This window comes from Chiloscyllium plagiosum, chromosome 21, assembly GCF_004010195.1.
Source record: "Chiloscyllium plagiosum isolate BGI_BamShark_2017 chromosome 21, ASM401019v2, whole genome shotgun sequence".
In the NCBI taxonomy this organism is placed as follows: Eukaryota; Metazoa; Chordata; class Chondrichthyes; order Orectolobiformes; family Hemiscylliidae; genus Chiloscyllium; species Chiloscyllium plagiosum.
In genome coordinates this window covers 45,218,529-45,240,805 of record NC_057730.1, presented here as the reverse complement: position 1 = coordinate 45,240,805, position 22,277 = coordinate 45,218,529, and the positions used below count along the sequence as shown (strand labels likewise).

General features: G+C 42.8%; 1 protein-coding gene across 9 annotated transcripts in view; it reads left to right on the top strand.

The window, feature by feature from the left end:
* LOC122560826 (neuronal-specific septin-3-like) overlaps nucleotides 1-22,277 on the top strand; it is a 464,551-nt gene that overhangs the window by 421,420 nt on the left and 20,854 nt on the right. For all 9 annotated transcript variants that reach the window (XM_043711963.1, XM_043711962.1, XM_043711961.1 and 6 more), the window contains 3 exons: nucleotides 10,213-10,330; nucleotides 13,457-13,552; nucleotides 19,286-19,382. In XM_043711963.1, coding sequence (XP_043567898.1) covers nucleotides 10,213-10,330; nucleotides 13,457-13,552; nucleotides 19,286-19,382 — 311 coding nt within the window. The remainder of the gene's footprint in view (nucleotides 1-10,212; nucleotides 10,331-13,456; nucleotides 13,553-19,285; nucleotides 19,383-22,277) is intronic.

The following is a 22,277-nucleotide window of genomic DNA, read 5'->3' as shown; positions in this document are numbered from 1 at the left end:
ACGGAAAGGCAAACCAAACTCAAGCGGCCGAATGGTCTAACTCTGCTTCTGTTTCAAAATTCAGAGGTCCCGCAGTCTTGCCCAATTCTTTACGCTTCAAGGGTACCATCTGGAAGGTATTTTTGAGCAAAAATGTTGCAGATTGTAACAACATTTTAGGTATTAAAGGCTTCCTCATGGCTTCTGTGCTTTTTTCCCAATTTCCTTAATTCTGTGTCTTCGGGTTACTTGCCATTTCTCCTTATTTCATCTCTGAAAATCCTTCATGCTCTTGAGCTCCTACAACAAATCTTTCATTAGCTTTGCTATACTAAAAGCAACGACTGCAGTTTCTCTAGCCTTTCCACATAATTTAATTCATTTATCCATGACATCACCCTGGGAAGTCTCCTTTGCACACTATCTAAGGATTTGACATCCTTCCTAAAGAGTAATGTCCACATTTGGTCGCATAATCCACATAGGGTCTAGTGCTAAAGGATTTTTGAAAGAATTTTTCACAGGATGTGAGCATTACTAGCAAGGTCAGCATTTATTGCCCATACCCAATTTTAATCTGCTTCAGAGGGGGATGGTGAGCTGTCTTCTTGAACCACAGCAGTCCCTATAATGGAGGTAAACCCATCCTGCAGTTAGTGTAGGAATTCCAGGTGTTTGACTCAGTGACAGTGTAAAGACTGAACAACGTATTTCCAGACAGGACAGTGTGTGACTTGGAGGTGAACTGTCTGGTGTCCACACGCATTTGTTGCCCTTGTCTTTCTCAATGTCAGAAGTCAGGAGTTTGTTTGTTTTGATTTTATTCATTCATGGGATGTGGGCGTCAGTAGCTAGGCTAGCGTTTATCACCCATCCCAAATTACCCAGAGAACTGTTAAGAGTTACATCTAGGCCAGACCAGATAAGAATGACCATTTCCTTCCTAAAGGATATTAGTGAACCAGGTGGGTTCTCCCCCCAGCAATCGCTTCATGATGGTCATCATCGGCCACATAATCCACTTAGGATCTAGTGCTAAAGGATTTTTGAAAGACGTTTTCACAGGGCATTACTAGCAAGGTCAGCATTTATTTCCCATACCTTAATGCCAGATTTTATTTTATTGAATTCAAATTCCAACAGCTGCTATGGCGAGATTCATAGCTGGGTCCCCAGAACATTGTCTGGGTCTCTGTAGTGATAGTCTAGTGATATTGCCGCTAGGCCATTGCCTCCTAATGTTGTTGCCGTGGTGGGAGGCCTGTTGAGTGCATTTAGTATATCATAACATTTTTCTTGCCCTTGTTCGCGATACATTTACGATTAATGCCAAAAAATCCAGCCTGCCTATTTAACTAATTTCTTAACTTGTCCTGCCATGGTCAAAGCTGGTGTCAGTTAACCCCTGGGTTTATTTACTCCTCTACCTCTTTGTTCGCGATACATTTACGATTAATGCCAAAAAATCCAGCCTGCCTATTTAACTAATTTCTTAACTTGTCCTGCCATGGTCAAAGGCTGGTGTCAGTTAACCCCTGGGTTTATTTACTCCTCTACCTCTGTCTTTAAAATTGTACTGTCTGGTTTATATCACTGCTATTCAATGTTCTTGCATATGCCACTTCTCACTCCTGTGCATTAAGTTTCATCTGACATGTGTCTGATCTCCATCTGCAAACTGAATTTATGCTGTGTACACCCAAGTCCAGCTCACTCATATATATCAACAAAAGCAGTGGTCAGAATACGAGAGGGGAAGGCAGCATTGCATATGTACTCCAGCCCGAAAACAACCAATCACCATTAATCTTTGCTTTCTGTCCCTTCACCACACAGCTACTGACCCGCTAATTCCATGAGCTTAAAATTGGCAAACAAGTCTGTTAGAATTCATCAAATGCTTTTTGAAAGTCTGTATATACAACGTCAACCACAAAAATCTCATCCGCTATGTAAGCATAGAGCTAGCACACCTGAAAAAAACAAATATTGCAGTTTACTCCCTCAGAAAGAAATGTCGAGGATTAAGAAAGTATATTTTATTGTAATATCAGAAAGGTAAATAATTGAATCACATCTAATGAAAATTGCCACATCCTAATTGACAAGCTGTTATTGTCTTGTATAATCTTAGCACTGACTTAACATCAGGAGCAAAGGATACTTGTTACCCTCTGAAGGTTGTGCCTGCCTTTATCTTGTGCCCTTTTAACATGGAAGCTCAAATAGTCTTTGAGCGCTTCAGTGACTTTGAGGATGGCAATTTCAAAGGAATTGAACCTTGTTGAACCTAAAGCCTTATCAGTGAAAATGGCTAGAGGCTAAAACTTGTCAGTGCTATTTCACAGCCTTGTTTAATACTGAACATCAAATCAGTTACCCAAGAATGCCTGTTTGCAGCCTTTCAGGCCACCCACTCCACACAATCTTCAAAATGAAGCAAAATGCAGCTTTTGTGTTTTTTAGTCACTGTCAATCATTTGTGTTAATGTTAAATTTAAATTTGATTTCTGGAGGGTTTGTTTATACATAATGGAATAGTCTCAGGACTGTGAAAAAGCTAACTTAATTTAAAAAGAGGAAAGTCATTCAATCAGCAGCTGACTTGATAACATCTGCATGTTAAAATTGTCCCTGTACTGACTGATAGCAACTACCTGACTGTAATCCTGATTGCCAGCTTTATAGTCAACATCCATGGCTTGTGTATCTCACTGTACCCAGGTAAGTGTTTCAGTTTGTAATTAATGAATTCATGACCTTTTAAACAGTACCCATTTCAATCTTTAATTGCCTTCAGTACAGTGCATAAGTGAATTGGGGAAAAAAAACAAGATCTATGGATGCTAGAAATCTGAAACGAAAACTGAAATTGCTAGTCAAACTCAGCAGGTCTAGGCAGCAACTGTGGAGAGAAAACACAGTTACTGTTTCAGATCTAGACTTCTAAAGAAGAGTCATTGGACCCGAAATGTAAACTCTGCTTTCTTGCTGCACAGATGCTGCCAGAACTGCTGAGTTCCTCCAGCTCTTCCTGGTTTTGTTTCTCTAGGTTTGGGTCTGTTTCTGCTAAACTTCCATGCAGCAACAATCACTCCATGTGAAAGTTCTGCTCAGAGTTGAAACTTTATTGCTGGAACAGCACAGCAGGTCAGGCAGCATCCAGGGAACAGGAGATTCGACGTTTCGGGCACAGGCCCTTCTTCAGGAATTCCTGACCTGCTGTGCTGTTCCAGCAATAAAGTTTCAACTTTGATCTCCAGCATCTGCAGACCTTACTTTCTCCTCGAAAAGTTCTGCTCAGAGCTGACCAAAGCCTTCACAGTGATAGACTTTTCACATCTATTTTCCGCTGCCGAAGCTGTCACAACGTTGTGGTAAATTTGTGAACAGTCAGACCCTACAGGAAATGTACAAATTTCACAGCTTTTAGAGAAACAATAGAAAACTGCGACAGAATTGTGGCTGGTTTGGTATAAAGTAGGAGCTGAAAATGTGTTGCTGGAAAAGCGCAGCAGGTCAGGCAACATCCAAGGAGCAGGAGAATCGACGTTTCAGGCATGAGCCCTTCTTCCTGAAGAAGGGCTCATGCCCGAAACGTCGATTCTCCTGCTCCTTGGATGCTGCCTGACCTGCGCTTTTCCAGCAACACATTTTCAGCTCTGATCTCCAGCATCTGCAGTCCTGACTTTCTCCTATAAAGTAGGAGCAGTCTATAAGGAAAATTTGACAGGTCTGTCCAATTCTCTGTGAGAAAAAAAGAAGCTAAGGAGATGGGGAGGCGGGGGAAAGCCCTCCAGCAAATTATTTAGCAAAATACTTAGCAAAACTTTGGGATCTTCCAGAACTAACTTTCTTTCCAAAAGGATGCTGAAATGCTGTCAGAATGGCTGTCAGCGTTCAGGTGACCTCTGTGACTCATGCATTGATTCAGAAGTATCTCAGCTCTCCAGAAAGTTTCTAATCCAGTGCTTCCCCTTGAATGGATTTACCATGACAGAAATCATTTGTGCAATTCACACCTACTCCATAGTAGGCTTGACCCAAAACTCAGGTCTAGACTTCATATCTCCAAGTTTGATGTTTAACAAAGAGAATGTGGTGAAACTGGTTCACTGTAAACCAGTCTGAATAACCCTTCATTTCCGTATTGTTTAGCAATGTCGCTGTTGTAATGGTGCTGCTAAACTAAATCTTCAATTGACCACTCCTGGCCTCACTTTGTCCCCACTAACTAGACTCCTGTGATTATAAGGTAGATCAGCTGGCACATCATCCTTTTAGGTTGGAATTGAGAGGGTCTGCATTGTCTCATGCTTTAGAGATAACCACCTGGTAGTTCACTGAGGCGAGTTTAAAGATATTGCTTATTGCATGATAACAATCAAGTACACATTACATTGTCTCCATAACGATGTCGGCCATACCAATGAGGAGACCTGGATGGTATGTTTGTCTCATTCAAGATCCACTACTTGCCCCCTCCCAATTCCTTATGACATGCTCCAATTGGGAGGAACTAACTTAATTCAGCCTTTAAAAATAACCCTTTCAGACAATTATCTTTTACAATACATCACCCTTCCAAATCATCCTGGGTGGGCAGTAGAAGTATCGATCAGGGGTGTCGTCTGATCAGAACTGTCTTCAAATAACAGAGCTTTTACTCCAAGAATTAGGGAGGAACCAAGTCAACCTGTGAACAATGACCAGGGACAACAGCCAACTGGACAGTAACATCTATACATTTTTTTAAAAATAGAGAATGCAGTATTTCAGCATTCACCAGTACTCCAATTATATGAATACAAGCAAGTAACTTCATAACATGGTAAAAATCAATCCATTCAAGATTATCCATTACTTACCATGACATATAGCTGGTGAATCCATATAGACTTGCAAAGTGAAAATGCCTTCCTTGTTGGGTTTGTAAATACATGCTTTCTCCTGAGCCAAGACAAATGACCAAATATATAATTTGTACTAGTGTCCTTACTATTCTCTCCACTTGTAATTTTTCCTCGATTGCATATTGTATGTGACATACCGATGGACTTTCAGGAGGATTGCATGAATATGTAATCCTCTTTAAACTTCCAAAATCTTGCTGCTGCTTTGTGTATTGAAGGTGTTAATAAAAAGATATATTTTCCTTTTCAAAACACATTGATTTTTGCAAGTAAGGGAAGAATATTGGGATTACAGTGTTGTCTCTTCCTAGTTAATAATTTATACATAGTTTGGGGGGGAGTGGGGACTGGACCTTCAGCTGGGAGCTGGTATGTTGCAGAAAATGTAATCGCCGACCCCTTTATCCCACCCCTCAAATTGTCATTTGAATCCCGGGTGATTTTACAACCCAGTCTTTGGATAGATCCCACTGGCACAATGCCCACCTGAATTGGGAAGAGGGAGGCAGTTGGCACTGAGTGAAGGTCAGCCTCCAGGAAGTCTCCTTTCTTGGGCACATACCTTTATAACCCGAACACTGTACTACCCTAATGCGGGCTTGATGGGTGGCATGGTGGTTCAGTAGTTAGCACTGCTGCCTCACAGCTCCAGGGACCTGGGGTCGATTCTAGCCTCGGGTGACTGTGTGGAGTTTGCACATTTTCCCCATGTCTGCGTGGGTTTCCCTCCACAATCCAAAGATGTACAGGTTAGGTGAATTGGCCATGCTAAATTGCCCAGTAGTGTTCAGGCATGTGTAGGTTAGGTATATTAGTCAGGGGAAATGTAGAGTAATAGGATAGGGGGATGGGTCAGGGTGGGATACTCTTCAGAGGGTCGGTGTGGACTTGGGCCAAATGGCCTGTTTCCACACTGTAGGGATTCTATAAATGGATAGGAGTCACTGACTTTGGCAGGAGAAATTAGACTAAATTTTTTAAAAGAATAAAAGCCATGAATGTTATTTTCTAAACATTGAAAACAATGTTTTGAGGGGCCTTTTCTTTTGCAGGATCTGATGGATGAATATAGCTGTGCATTGAACTACATGGCCACAACTGAAGGAACTGCTTCCATCTCATGACGCATGCTGTAGGAAAGGTGTTGTGAAACTGGAAAGAGTTCAGGAAAGATTTACAAGGATATTGCCAAGGGTGGAGGGTTTGAGCTACAGGTAGAGGCCGAAAAGGCTGGGGCTACTTACCTTGGAGTGTTGAAAGCTGAGGGGTGACCTTACAGAAGTTTATAAAATCATGAGGGGCACGGATAGAGTGAATAGCCATGGTCTTTTCCCTAGGTAGAGAAGCCCAAAATTGGAGAGCATATGTTTAAGGTGAGAGGGGAAAGATTTAAAAGCGACCTAAGGGGGATTTTTTTCACACAGACCTTGATGCATGTATGGGATGAGCTGCCAGAGGAAGTGGTGGAGGTTGGTACAATTACAGCATTTAAAAGGTATCTGGATGAGTGTATGAGTAGGAAGGGTTTAGAGGGAGATGGGCCAAATGCTGGCAAGTGGGACTAGATTAACTTAGGATGTCTGGTTGGCATGGATGAGTTGGACTGAAGGGTCTATTTCCATGCTGTACGTCTCTATGACTCTATGACAGCACCTGACACAGGTCGTGCTATCTTATTGTATCATACGTTTTCTAAATATAAAATGTCCTGCGCTTGTCAATTGGCTTCAAAGTATTTCTCCTCTGGCCTGGAGGCAACCCAGTAGCTGTGAACGGAATTTGTAGCATGGCTAACAGCGTAACAGATCCGTTTTGAAACTAAACAATTAAGATAAAATGTTCAGGAATAAACTTAAGTAGAATGGAATTTGCAACAATATAACTGGGTATATAACGTGTAGCTTTCATATTGCAAAGCTACAACAAAGAGATGGGAACAGATCACCATTCCAATAGGCCCTTATACATGTGAGGCGGAGGCGGGTACTGCAGATGTTGGAGATTAGAGTCAAGATTAAAGTGGTGCTGGAAAAGCACAGCAGGTCAGGCAGCATCCGAGGGGCAGGAAAATCAATGTTTCAGGCAAAAGCCCTTCATCAGGAATGTCGATTTTTCTGCTCCTTATAAATGTGAACAGAGAGCAATGTAAAGAGGCTGTTTGCTTAGAAAATGTACAGCAAGTTGGCTTCATATTAAACATAGAAACATAAAATATTTCCAGTACAGTAGAAGGTCATTTGACCCATCATGTTACCAGGTGATTTGAATTTTCCCACACTTTTTTCAATCCTTTCTTTCTTAACAAAAAGACTCAAGATGATAAACCAGTTGCAATCATAGTTTGTTATATTCGATCAGTGTTCACATATTGGCTGTTGGAAGCCATGACTGGTGAAAGGTCTGTTTCTGCGTTCTGGCCTTTGTAACTATCAGTAGAACGTTGCTACAATACTGGTGGGAGGGACACCTTTCCATCGCAATTTAATACCAGTGCACAAGGAGGAAAAATAAGGATCCTCCCAATCCAGAAAGATAAATAACACCTATGTGAATCAAGTAATTGTCTCAGAAACCGCCACTCAACTTAGTTTAATTACTTTAAATATAAACCCACACACATTCCAGTCTCTCAATGTAATTAACATACATAGAACATAGAAGAATACAGCGCAGTACAGGCCCTTTGGCCCTCGATGTTGCGCCGATCCAAGCCCACCTAACCTACACTAGCCCACTATCCTCCATATGCCTATCCAATGCCTGCTTAAATGCCCATAAAGAGGGAGAGTCCACCACTGCTACTGGCAGGGCATTCCATGAACTCTCAACTCACTGAGTAAAGAACCTACCCCTAACATCTGTCCTATACCTACCACCCCTTAATTTAAAGCTATGCCCCCTCGTAATAGCTGACTCCAGATACACACTTGACAGAAAGATACACACTTGACAGAAAGGACAATGAAAGGTAACATTCTCCACCCTCAGCTGGTATCATTGATTCGGTATGGTTATGTCTGTTCTATAAGACCATAAAAACATAAGATATAGGAAGCCATTCGGCCTATCACATCTGCTCTACTGTTCGATCATGGCTGATGTGTCTCTCAACCCCATTGCCCTGCCTTCTCCAGATGTAACCCTTAATCCCCTTCCTAATGAAGAACCTATCTACCTCTGTCTCAAATACACTCAATGACTTGGCCTCTACAGCCTTCTGTGGCAATGGGTTCCACAGATTCCCCACCCTCTGGCTGAAGAAATTCCTGCTCTCTCAGTTCTAAAGGCTTGTCCCTTCATTCTGAGGCTGTGCCCTTGGGTCCCAGTCTCTCCTATTCGTGGAAACATCTTTTGCATGTCCACTCTATCTCAGCCTCTCAGTATTCTGTAAGTGTCAATCAGATTCCCCCTCATTCTTCTGAATTCCATTAAGTGTAGACCCAGAGTCATCAACCGCCCCTCATATGATAAGCCCTTCATTCCCAATCTTGTGAACCCCTTCTGGACTCTTTCCCGTACTGGCACATACTTCCTTAGATATGGGGTCCAAAACTACACTCAATATTTCAAATGCGGTCTGACCAGAGCCTTATACAGTAGTACATCTCCGCTCTTGTATTCTAGCCATCTTGAAATGAATGTTAGCATTGTGTTTGCTTTCCTAACTGAACCAGCTTGTTAACTCGAACAGAATCCTGAACCAGGCCTCCCAAGTCCCTTTGTGCTTTGGATTTCCGAAGCCTTTCCTCATTTAAAAATTAGTCTACACCTCTGTTCTTCCTACCAAAGTGCATAACACCACACTTGTCCGTCCAAACTTCATGTGAAACCTGGAGAAAGTGAGGGCTGCAAATGCTGGAGGTCAGAGTCAAGAGTGCGGTGCTGGAAAAGTACAGCAGGTCAGGGAGCATCTGAGGAGCAGGAGAATCGATATTTCAGGCATAAGCCCTTCATCAGAAAAGGCCTGACCTGCTGTACTTTTCCAGCACCCTATTCTCCATCATTTGAAATCTGAGTTGGTAACACAAAAGTACAACTTGAGTGAGGGCTTGGCAGTCAAAGTCAGACTTAGTGACAATCAGCTGCATCAACATGTTTTATCTAAGAAATGCGTTGCCCCTCCCTGGGAAGTCTCCCTCACCTGGTGCATACCATTGCTCTGGATGTTCTTCCTGTGCTACACAATTGCTGAGATGATAGACTTGATAAACTTCAACATTGAAGCTTGGATGATAGGAATCTGACCTGCGTCATGTTAAAGAGTCATCTCCTAGTTGTGATTTAATCGCTGACTTAGCCTTATCCTTGTTCAGGATCAGTCTGTCAACAAGGTGCATTGAGGAACTGCCATTATACAAACCTTAGAGATGAAAAGGCTGTCAATCTGATGCAAGCAATTCTCGTGCTTTTTCTAATGGATTGTTCTCCTACAACCTTTAACTGGGAGTTTGTTAAATTTAATAAAAGGGATTATTGAATAAAGAATAACTTGAAAGGCAAATTGGCAAAAAAAATTCAATTTTTTTGGCACCTTCTACAAAACCAAGTATGTCAGGTTCAGATACCGAATGAATGTATGCGTCTCTCAGCGAGCTCAGTAATAATTATGACCATAATAGGCTTTTCATTTTGCTATATGGAGGCAAGCCAAAGAATGAGCATCTTTGAATGAATCGAACATCTGGAAATTATAATGTTCACACCTAAGAGGTGGAATGAATGCAAAAGACTATATTCCCACTCGTGTGAGCCACCACATACCCAGACCATAACATTGCAGATGTACCTGCCAAAGGGTCCATCCGATTACAGCTGTCTTCATGCTGAAGGGTGTTTGAGTAATCTGAGAATACAGCACCAGGGCCAGAACTAATCTTAGTTGCCACTTTAAACCTTGCAGCTTCATCAAATGAGGTTAAGACAGCTCCTTGATTTGTTGTCACTGTTTCATCTCGTTACACCGGAGCGTGCTACCTCTTTGCTTAAGGGATCATTTCTACTTTTCTGTTTCTGACTCTCCCTCTTCCTCCTCCACAATATCCAACTCTTAGACTAAATGTTTGTTCACCTGTCCCAATATATCCCTATGTTGGCTGGGAAGCAACGTTTCTTTGACAGTCATCCCTGTGAAGTGCCTTGGGATGTTTTGCTATGATAAAACCAACTAAGTAAATGCAAGTTGTGAATGACGTATAAGTTACCAGGATTGAAGAGCTGGAGGATGTGTATGTGAGAGAGAGTGACTGGGAATGTGAAATGAAAATGCACAAATCTGTTATTGTCAACTGTTAGCACTGCAAATCATTCTGATCTTTTTCAGGTTACGTCCATTGGATATAGAGTTCATGAACCGTCTAGACAAAATAGTCAATATAGTCCCAGTTATCGCTAAAGCTGATACACTCACTTTAGATGAGAGACGAGACTTTAAACAAAGGGTATGTATATCCTCTACACTGCTAATATACAATGTCCATTCCATTTTCAATTCTGTCCATATTTAAATCGATTGTTTTTTTTCTTGTTCATCATTTATTTCACTACTTTTGTTCAAAACAGTTATTAAAAAACTGGATCCTGAATTGGTTACTGCTTGCGATCTCTAGTTCTAACAATGTGTTCTTCTACAACTTCTTAAAGGATTTATTTTCACTGCTGATTTAAAATATGGCCCGCGTTCATCCTGCCCAGAATGGAGGGATGTTGTTTTGCTTTTGCTGAGGTTAGTTATTTTACTGGAACTCTTTCTTTATTAGAAACAGCCAGTTGGTGCAATCTGAAGATCCTTCTCAGAAAGGCGGACTGGTCTGCTGTTCTTTCTGTTGCTCCCTCCTGGCACTTAGACTTTTGTGTATCTTTTTGCTGGAGGTTCTGGATTTTGGTAGCCACCGACACCATTGCAGTGGATTGCACCATGCTGTGAAGAAGTAGGATTGGAGGAAGAGGTGCCTGACATCTCAGGATGCCATCACTGGCCCTGACATGGACCTGGAACAACCTTGTCTGCCAGAAACGAGACCTAGAATTTGAACTGACCCGGAGTCTGGCCCCGAGGTAGCATCTGCCCAAACAGGCCAGTGATTAAACAAGAGAATGTTGGCCATCTGGCTTTGTTATATACAGGAGCAGAGGGCTGCAGCCTCCAGTCACAGGCCCCAGAGGGCCTACGCCTGTCAGTAGGAGTCATAGTCATAGAAGTCTATAGCACAGAAAAAGGCCCTTCAGCCCATCAAGTTTGTGCCAGTCAATATAGAGCTACACAGTGGCAGGCGCCTGTGTTTGGAGTTTGCACATTCTCTTTGTGTCTGCATGGGTTCCCTCCCACAGTCCAAAGACGTGCAGGTTAGGTCGATTGCCTGTGGTGACAAAAAAGTGCCCTGTAATGTCCGGGAATGTGCAGGTTAAGTGGGTTAGCCATGGTGAGAACCCCCTTGCAGGATTACTGGGATGAGATGCATCTGGGTAGGATGCTATTTGGAGCTTTGGTGCTGAATTGTCTCGTTCTGCACTGTCACGATTCTGTGATTCTATGGACTATACTAATCCCATTTTCTAGTGAAAGTGAGGGAGTTCAGCTGGCTGGGACATAACACATTTGGGGGGATTCCGATTGGTGTTCAGAATACAGCCACTTCCTCTGTTACCATATTAGCCCCCACCTACTCCAAAAGGTGGCCATTCAGCACAACAGGTCCATATTAGGACTCTGTAGAAGGATCCACTCAGTCCCATTATCCCCTCGATCCTGTCAGTCTGCAGTCTTACATCCCTTAAGTGCCTTTCCAATTTCCCTTTAAAACCATTGAGCACCTTCACTTCAACTCTCCCTTAAGTTCCAAGTTACCACTCCATGGTATCTCATTCCACCTTTCAATAGGAACCGCTTGCTTTTTTCCACCTTAGCGATCAAAGTCTTGCACATCATAGTTGGTCCCTCCTCAATCACCTCTCCTCCAAAGAGAACCACCTCAGCATCTACATGGTAACCTATAAGGGGCATAGTATTGACCAGAAACTCAACTGGGAGAAAGTGCGGACTGCAGATGCTGGAGATCAGAGTCGAAAGATGTGGCGCTGGAAAAACAGCATCCAAGGAGCAGAAGAATCGACGTTTCGGGCATAAGCCCTTCATCAGGGATGTGCGGGAGTGGAGAAGGAGGCTGAGAGATAAATAGGAGGGTGGGGATGGGGATGAGGCTGGAGTGAAGGCAGCTGGGAAGGTGATAGGTAGATGCAGGTGGAGGGCTGATAGTGATAGGTCAGGGAGGATGGTGGAGAGGGTACGTGGGAAGGAACTGGACGTATCGCATAAACACAGTGGCTACAAGAGCATGTGAGAGACAAGGAATGCTGCAGCAAGTAACTCACCTCCTGATTTCCCAGAAGTCTGTCCACCATCTACAAGGCACAAGTCAGGAGTGTGGTGGCATACTCCCCACTTGCCTGGATGGGTGCAGCTCCAACAACCCTCAAGAAGCTCAACACCATCCAAGAGAAGGCAACCCACTTGATTGGCACCCTATCCACCACCTCCAACATTCACTGTCTCCACTACTAGTGTACTATTTACAACATGAGCTGCAGCAATTCACCCAAGCTCCTTTGACAGCATCTTCCAAACCCACAATCTCTCACAACCAAAGGACAAGAACAGCAGACATAATGGAACCCGCCCACCGGAAAATTCCCCTTCAAGTCACACACCATCCTGACTTAGAACTACCTTGCTGTTCCTTCACTGCTGCTGGTTTGGAATCCTTGAATTCCCCCCTGAACAGAACTGGACTGCAGTGGTTCAGGAGGACAGCTCACTATCACCTCCAGGGCCATCTAGGAAGGACAAGAAATGACAACTAATTCACATGCCCAAGTTTGCATTCCAGAGACAGTGTGAATTGAGACAATGCTTTGGGGAAGATGTGTTTACGTGAGCCATTGTATAAGTTTTCTCACATCATGTTCTGTATGCAGTAGTTTAAACCATTGTGTTATTTTCAGTTTTAGTTCACTTCCTACATCCATACCCTGCTGTAAGTTAGTGCAGAATTTCTTAGAATTCCATCTGCCAATTACATATCTATATTGTAGGTAAGTTAGCTCACTGTGACTGAAGGTTTGCTTTCAGATGTTTCATCAGCATACTAGAGAGAGTCGGGACATACCACCAGTGCTTCACCAGAGACTCTCACTGATGATGTTACCTAGTATGGTAACAAAATATCTGAAAACAAACCTTCAAGCTCAGCGAGCTAACTTACATACTTATCATCAACCTGAGCTACAAATCTTCTCAAAAATCGCTAACATCCTTATTGTCTTTCGTAAAATGATATACGGGTCATGCATTAGTGCTCAAATGCCTGTCTCTTACTTGCACCCTGGCTTTTCTACGTCTAACTTTCTACTCTTATCACGATGGATTCAATGGAAACTGGAGTTGATTGTGTCAATTGCAGGAACTCACATTTGGCACCTACCAGCTAATGAATCTCTTTACTTGCTCAGTACATTAACACCTCTCCTACCAGCAGCCTCTAACCTCCGTCTTCTTCACTGATTTTCAGATTCGACAAGACCTGAGAAACTATTCCATTAATGTTTATCCACAGACAGAATTTGATGAAGATCCAGAGGACAAATTACTAAATGATACGGTGCGGGTAAGTATGCATGCTTGCTGCATTTGATTGGATAATTAAATCTTGATTCGTTGCATCCCAGTGAATAACTGAATCACAGCTCAATTACCTTCTACTGGATAACTCAATCACAGTCCATTATATCCAAGTTGGTAATTGAATCACAGTTCACTAGATCCCAGTTTGATATGTTATGAACTAGGCCAGACCCCCTCAAAACACTTAAAGAATGTAGCCCAGACCATAATGTTTCTAATTATTCTAAGCAGGTGTAGAGTGGACATTCCAGGAGTGATGCAGCTGGTCAAACCACTCAGTTTTAAATAAAACAGAATTTATTTACACAGGAACAAAAGAGAACAGAGTATGGACAACTATAACTTATCTGAAAACCCAGCTGACCCTATCACAACTTAGTGATGCTGTTCCAAATACCTGCAACATCCCCATAACCAACCCCTTCATTAAAAAGGTACAATTAAACACAGGTTCTTACAGGAGAGATGTCAGAGAGAGAGAGAGAGGATCAGCATAAACCTATTTCTTTGGGTCCCCAGCTAAAACTTGACTAGCAACATCAAACAGACTGCTTGCTAAAACAAAACCAAACCAGAGAAAACCCTGAGAACTGGCCACTCCCCTTTCATTGTACAAGTGTTTTTAAAAAAGCCTTTTCAATTGGATATTTCCAGACACATCGGAACCTCTGCTTTTATGATCCCTCTCAAATAAAACCAATAACAGAATAACCTTGTTAAAGGAGCAGCATTGTCACATTAGCTCAATCACGGCTCATTACATCCCAATGAATAATTGAATCTCAGTTCATTACATCCCAAAGAATAATTTAAATCACACTCCATTCCATTTGATTTGATTTGTTACTGGCTAGTTTGCCAGTTCCTTCAAAGCATTTTCCTCCACTTTCTCCTTAATACTAAAATCAGCAGAAAAATAATGAAACCAACTACGTCTTAGTACCTTCCCTACAATAATCCATCTCTATCCATCTCATTTGATTCCAACACTGTCAGGCCATGCTGTGATTCTGCAGTTGCTCCCCTGTTCCCTGTAAGTGGCTTAGTGGTCACTTTCTCTCTGAGTCAGAAGCTCTACACCTAACCCTAACCCTAACTCTCCACTATATTTCACAACAGTACAAAATCCCCAAGTACAGGCTTCCCACCAGAAACTATTGACCATACCGCTAAACTGAACGAGTTCAATGTTAGACTTACCCAGCCTCAATTGCTAACAAATAGTTCTTTTCAAATTCAGAATTATCCTGGAGTTTATGCTTAACTACAAGGTCATATTTACAGTAACGCATCATCGCTCAGTACTCACCACGGCTTCTCCGACAGCACCCACCAAACATATGCCAACCTCTGCCACCCAGGGGGCAAGGGCATCAGATGGAAACACCATCACCTGTAAGTTCCCCTCCAAGTCACACACCATCCTGAATTGGAAATATATTGCCGTTCCTCTGCTGTTGCTGGGTCAAAATTCTAGAGTTCCTTGACTAACAGCATAGTGAGCGTACCTATCATCCACGTCCCACAAACCCCCAGGACTGCTGCAGTCCAAGGCCCCAGCTCCCCGCCACCTTCCCCACAACAATACATGCTACTGATGCCCATATTGTATGAAGAAATAGTTTAGAACCTGTTGCACAGAGAATTTTCTCTTTTTAATTCTGCAGTGTTGCAAAAGGCTCGTTCAGGTGAAGTAAAACCAAACACATTATCTCTGCAGCACTTTGTTCAGATTGCAGGGACCAGTGCCAACATAAAGTATCATCAACCAGCACATAAACTATTAGTTCAGTGAGTAAAGTAACTTGTCTGAGGAAATGACCGATTTATTTCAAACATGCTTGAGTTGGCTACACTGCACAAGACAAACGGACATGAGCTGCAAGTTTTATTGTGCAGCCTTCAGAAAAATGGTGCCTGACGGCGTTACTGTTGAGTTAACCTAACAGGTACTCGCTCGTGTAGGTAGAATATGAATTGTACCCTCCCACTATCACTGGCAAAAGCGTGAATGAGAGGAAAGCAAAGGGGGTTTGCCATATTAAATGTCTTGGGATTTGTAATGGGAACAGTTGTGAGAGGAAATATGCACCAACACAAGATTTTTCAAGCATTGCAGATTGCACCTCATCAAATATTGCCATCAGGTAAAGGCACCTAGGGGGGTTTGTCCTCCTTCCATGATTAATCTGATTTGGTGCCTTTCATAGCTGAGATTGTGAATCATTCTCAGGGAGTCAATGCAGGACTTAAAAAAAAAATTACTATGACAAGGCATAGCATATTAATATCAGAGCATCAATCCCATCACACTGTAAGGTGCTTTCTGCTTCAACTTGTTTAACTTGAGTCGTGTATGCAACTCTTCTTAATGGAAAAGCACAAGAACCATCAATTGCAAGAACAAGAGCACATCATCAGTCAGCAGCAGACACTTTAATAGCAACCCTGCAGACCCAAAGGTGTCAGAAACCCATGCCAGTCAGGAAGACCCGTGCTTTGAAGTCAATTCCCCGATTAAGTAAGTTACCACATGGGTAGATTCCCTCTTCACTTTTGTCCAGCAGATATAGGGCTCCCACAAGAATTGGCTGGGCAAGTGTCACATTAACCAGGGGCGAACTGCAGGCCAGGGTCAAGGGTCTTTGGCCCCAGCCCTAATTCACCTGGCAACGAGCGGCCTGGCATCAGGGCTCCCGTCTCACTAAGGGGGGAGGTTCTGCCTCCAAGCATCGCTGGCCACTCAGAAGGCCGATGACCTCTGAGACCCAGCATTGCCACTGGGAGCAGGCCCTACTGGGACTGCAACCAGACCAGAGAGCGAAGAGGGGCTGTTTAGACCAGGAAGCGAGGGGGGGGGCTGGTTAACTCAGGGAGTGAGGCGGGGGAGCTGGTTAGATCAGGGAGGGAGGAGAGCCTGGTTAGATCAGGGAGCGAGGAGGGGCTGGTTAGATCAGGGAGGGAGGGAGGTCTGGTTAGATCTGGGAGAGAGGAGGGGCTGGTTCGAGCAGGGAGGGAGGAGGGGCTAGTTAGGCAGGCAGAGTTGTCGTGGGAGGAGGGCTGTAGTGTGTTTGTCATTGCTGAGGGTGCGAGTACATTTCTGTTGCGCCCTTGCTGCTAGGCGGTGCCACTGGGAGCCACAGGCTGTGTAGTAGTTGCCATACACTGCAGTGATGGAAAATGACCCTTAATCGGTCAGTCACGGACTTCAACTGGGCGTTTGATGGTGGAGGCCATTTTTGACCTTCCTTGCTACTAAGTGTCAGAGTTGGGAAGGTGACAGACTTTCCTCCCACTCCTCAATCCCACACCTTCCTGCCCACTCCCCCTTTAGATAAATCGAGTGAACCCAGAGCATTAAACATACGTCATGGTACCAAGTCTGACTTGCTGAGTTGCATGTGATCCCCTTTACTTTGCCAAGTGGTTGAATAACCATCTTGCCAGACTCTGACTATAGCTGTAAACGACCGAATCGATTTACATGAACAACAAGTTGAGAATTAAACAGTAACAAAGACATACACTGCATGACATGATATATAACCAAAGCTGTCCTGATTGGAATCTTGAGAGTAACACTCACATTTCTGACCCGAAGAGTAACTAACACTGTGTACAGCGGAACCTTGGTTATCCGAACGTTGATTAACCGAATTTCGGATTATCCGAACAAGATCGCCCGGTCCTGATGCTTGGCTAAACTGAGTTATCCGTCATTCCATTATCTGCACATTTGATTATCTGAACAAAATACTCCCCATCTGTGTTGTTCGGATAACTGAGGTTCCTCTGTATAGTTCTGGGCTGACCCAGTTTTTTTGCTGCTAACCTTCCAGGGAGTTTCTTGCCTTTCTCATAGTTTCAAATGAAGTTGCAGCGTTGACTCAAGTGTTCACTCGGTGTGCATTATAACGAGACAAATATTTACCAGCATTTTCAATGGCACTTAGTACTTCACAATGTGCTTTACAGAAAGTTAAGTATTTTCGAAGTGCAGGTACTGTCGGAAACTCCTTTGAAGTTGTCTCCAGTGATAGGGGAAATCAAATGTATACATGGTGCAACTACCACTAGGCTGTCAGACATCGACCAACATCAAATGAGGATGGCGGTGTTTGAGAACCCTTTCAAGTTACTATTTGTTGCTGCAAGATGCCAACAGTTGGACAGAAATCTGAGCAAATGCTGGGCTAAATGATGCAAGTAGCTTTGCGACAAGGATGAGCGCGTTAGAACAACTCTTTATTTCATTCTGCCATAAAATAGTCTGTTCTTATTTACATCGACAAGACTGTCATGTCTTTAACGGATCCAGGATAGCAACTTTAATTATGCCTAAGGATAAGGAAATGTTCTGTGATGGGCCGTGTCTGAGATGGAGACGTTTCTGCTTTTAACGGAGAATTTGGGTGAAGATTTAATGTCGGGGAAGATGTAGGAGCAATATTTGGATTGTTTATGCAAAGAGGCAACATAGATTGGACAGGTCGAATGGTCATTTCATCTGATACACCCATAGCAGGTGCTTTTAAGTTTCTTCAGTTCATTTGACCAATGGCAAAAGGAGATCGTAGAGCAACATGACAGAGAAATAACAATGGCCAGGCTTGTACCTCATCGATATATCTCACTGTGCAGAGCCATTCAATTTACTCTGTCAGAAATATGTGACTTTGTGGTTCCTTACAGACTTGTGTACTCAAAGGTAGATGTACAGATGATTTAGTTTGGGATATTGTCACGCTTTTAGTTAAATCAGAAGTGAGAAGATCATTCACAAGTTTTTTTTTGAGTTCATTATTAATGTTGCAAATGGGGTTGGATCAATTCTCTCTTTGTGTTTATTATAATCAATGCCCAGTCTCTGTGTTTGACGGCACTGTCTTTTGCTGAGCCAGGAGTGACCCGAAGGCATAGAATTAAATAGCTGCAAGGAAGAGAAGTTGTCTTCACTTGAGAGACATTGAAAGCTTGGGCGGTTCAAAGGCTTATTTACTGTCCGAACTTCAAGCGTGGCTTAGCAGGTGGCACCCATGGGCTTTGAGTAAGAAGTTAATGTGGAGGTGCCAGTGTTGCACTGGGGTGGACAAAGTCAGAAGTCACGTGACACCAGATTATAGTCCAATAGATTTATTTGAAATCAAAAGCTTTCAGAGCACTGTTCCTTCGTCAGGTGATGAAGGAGCAGCGCTCCAAAAGCTTGTGATTTCAAATAAACCTGTTGGACTATAATCTGGTGTCATGTGACTTGTGACTTCTAGAAGAAGGTTATGGATATAAAGTATCACCCCAGGAATTTGATCACACACAGACCTCCCTCCAGTGCAGTGTTGAGGAAGTGCTGCTCTGTCACAGTGCTAGTTTTTGGAGGAGATGTTAAACCCAGAACTCTGCCTGCCCAGAGGAGTGTGCAAAAGATTCAGTGGCAGTCTTCCGAGAAAGAGGAAGGATGATATTTCTGGTGTTCTGACCAATAATTATCCCTCAACCTACACCATGAAAGCAAATTATCACGTCCTTATCACATTGATCTTGTGAGACCTTGCAATGCGTAAGCTGACTGCTATATTTTCCTGCATTACTAAAGTGATTACATTTCATTGACTGTAAAACATTTTGCAATGTTTTGAATTGTAAAAGGTGTTCTGTAACTGTATGTTCTTTTTTCTTTAATAAAAATGTCATATTTGGTCTTCTGTGTTTCCTCCTGCAGGAAAAAATTCCCTTTGCAGTCGTTGGCACTGACCAGGAACATCAAGTGAATGGGAAGAAGATTTTGGGAAGGAAAACCAAGTGGGGAATTATCGAAGGTAAAAGATCAATTACTGATTGTGGATATTGATGTGAACAAAACGTAATTTAATTCTGAGTTTAAGCAGCGCATTGCTACCAAATGCAAAATACTGATTGACCTTGGGAAGAAATGATGGATTCAGAGACAATGATGAAACCACTATAGATAGTCTAGATCAACTTGTTGTGACAATGCTCTGGAGCAGGAGGGTCATTTGAATCCAGACCTTCTGGCCCAGAGGTACGGACACTGCCACTGTACCAGAAGACCCTCAATGATGTGCTGATGCTATTTTTATAACTATGCATGAGTTAAAAAGCAATTGTGTACAATATTATTTGGCAACATGTGATCATCACAATGGCCTATGTTGTTTCTGGATTCTTTTCAATTACTTACAGTGTGGAAACAGGCCCTTTGGCCCAACACCGACCCGCCAAAGCGCAACCCACCCAGACCCATTCCCCTACATTCATCCCTGCCCCTAACACTATGGGCAATTTAGCATGGTCAATTCACCTGACCTGCACATTTTTGGACTGTGGGAGGAAACCGGAGCACCCGGAGGAAACCCACACAGGCACAGGGAGAATGTGCAAACTCCACACAGTCAGTCGCCTGAGGCGAGAATTGAACCCGGGCCTCTGGCGCTGTGAGGCAGCAGTGCTAACCACTGTGCCACCCACATCACACAGACATGGGGAGAATGTGCAAACCCCACACACACAATCACCTGAGGCCAGAATCGAACCCGGGTCCCTGGCATTGTGAGGCAGCAGTGCTAACCACTGAGCCACCATGCCGCCCCAAATTCTCTGCTTTGGATGGGTAGCTTGAAAAGCTGTTGTAGGCTCTCCTGTTCACTTTTAACTAACAGCACTGTTTTCACTGTCTCACCTACATTGTTCAACAGAACAGTGCCATCTGCTCACCTTTCAATTCCCACGATTGATGGTTTACTAAAAGCTTTTCTGCAATCTCAGAGTAATTACCCTGTCCAGTAAGAAATCCTTTATTTGCAATGCCTGGGCAGAAATTAAATACTTTGGTTTATCCAAACTAAGTAATTACTAGTAGCAGTGTTTATTCTAAAACCAAAGCATGCATTCTCATGTGTTAAGGAGCTCAAATTATTAATGTGTTTTCTTCATCAAAGAAAGAGAGTTAGCCAATTAGTCTTTGAAGGTCGCGTTTTTGCTGCACATATAGTTTGATAGATAAAAAGATCAGTCATGTTCATTCACTGAATACTATATGGTGTAACATTGCTATATGGAGGCTTGTTATCAGAATGGTTTGTCAAATAAACAAGTGCCATTAGGTAGAAGCTTATGGGTCCAAGTTCCACTCCAGGATTTGAGCACACAGTCTAAACTGAAATATCTCTCGGTGCAGTACTAATGGAGTATTTGCACCGTCAGAGGCAATGTCATTCGGATGAGATATTAAACTGAAGTGCTGCCTTCAAGTAGAAGCAGAGTGAAAGAGCTCTTCTGATGTCTTGGCCAAGATTGACCCCTCAATCAGTGTCACTAAAAGATGATCTTACTGCTGTTTTAGGGACCTTACTGTGCACAGATTAACTGCCACATTTCCCTCTGTTTAAGAGGGTGTATGGTGCGTAGGGATGCACATTAAGACCGAGATAAGGGGGATCATCTTCTCTTCGAGTGTTGTGGATTGGTTGGCTCCATTATGTATATTATGTATTATGATAGACAGATTTTTAATCAGTAAGAGACTCCAGGATTATGGGGAAAAGGCAAGAAAGTGGAGTTGAGGATTACCTGATCAACCATGATCTCATTGAATGGCGGAGCAGGCTCGATGGGCTGAATGGCCTACTTCTGGTATTTTGTCTTAAGGCCTTATCATCTTATGAGGGCAGAGTTAGCTGGAGAGGACTGGGAAAGGGGTTTAGTAGAAAACAAAGTTGAGGAACAATAGCAGACATTTAAGAAAATAGTTCATGGCTCATAGCAAAGCTTCATCCCAGTAAAGAAGGAGGTTTCTAGAAAGAGCTGACCATGGTTAAAGAAAAGTGTACAATGTGGCAAATATTAGTGGTAAGCCACAGGATTGGAAACATTTTAACAAAAGATGATAACCAAGTAACCAAAGCTAATAAAGAGGAAGAAGATAAAATATGAGAGCAAACGAGCAAGGAATTTAAAATCAGACAGTAAGAGCTTTTTTAAATATATAACAATGAAGAGAGCCAAAGTGAACAAAGGCCTCTTGGAGAGTGAGGCTGGAGAAGTAAGATGGGGAACCAGGAGATAACTCAATTAAATACTTCGGGTCAGTCTTGTGGTAGCTGCCACAAATAGCATTCCAAACCTGTAAAATAATTAAGAGGCAAAGATGGCAAGGAGTAAATTCAATAACTATTGCAGGAGAAAATGTACAAAAGAAACTAATATGGCTAAAGGCCAGTAAATCCTCTAGGCCTGATGGGTTGCACTCCAAGATATTACAGGAAGAAACTACTCATGCCAGAGGTACTGGTAATAATCTTGTAAAAATGTTAGATTCTGGAGAAGTCCCAGAGGATTGGAAAACTGCCAATGCAAGGCCCTTGCTCCAAAAGCAAAGGAGACAAATACAAAACAGGGAACTGTAGGCCAGCCAACTTAACATCTGTCATTGGGAAGTGTTTGAGTCTATTGTAAATCATGTAACAACAAAGCATTTAGAAATATAGAAATTAATCAAGCAGAGTCATGAACCAGAAATCAAGCCAAGCAAACTTATTAAAATTCTTTGAGGAGTTAATAAGCAGGATAGCTTGAGGGGAAGCAGTGGAAGACATTTGCATTTCCAAAAGGTATTTGATAAGGTACAGCACATGAGGTGACTTACTAAGATAAGCGCCTCTGGTGTTGGAAGTAGTACATGAGTACGGATAGAG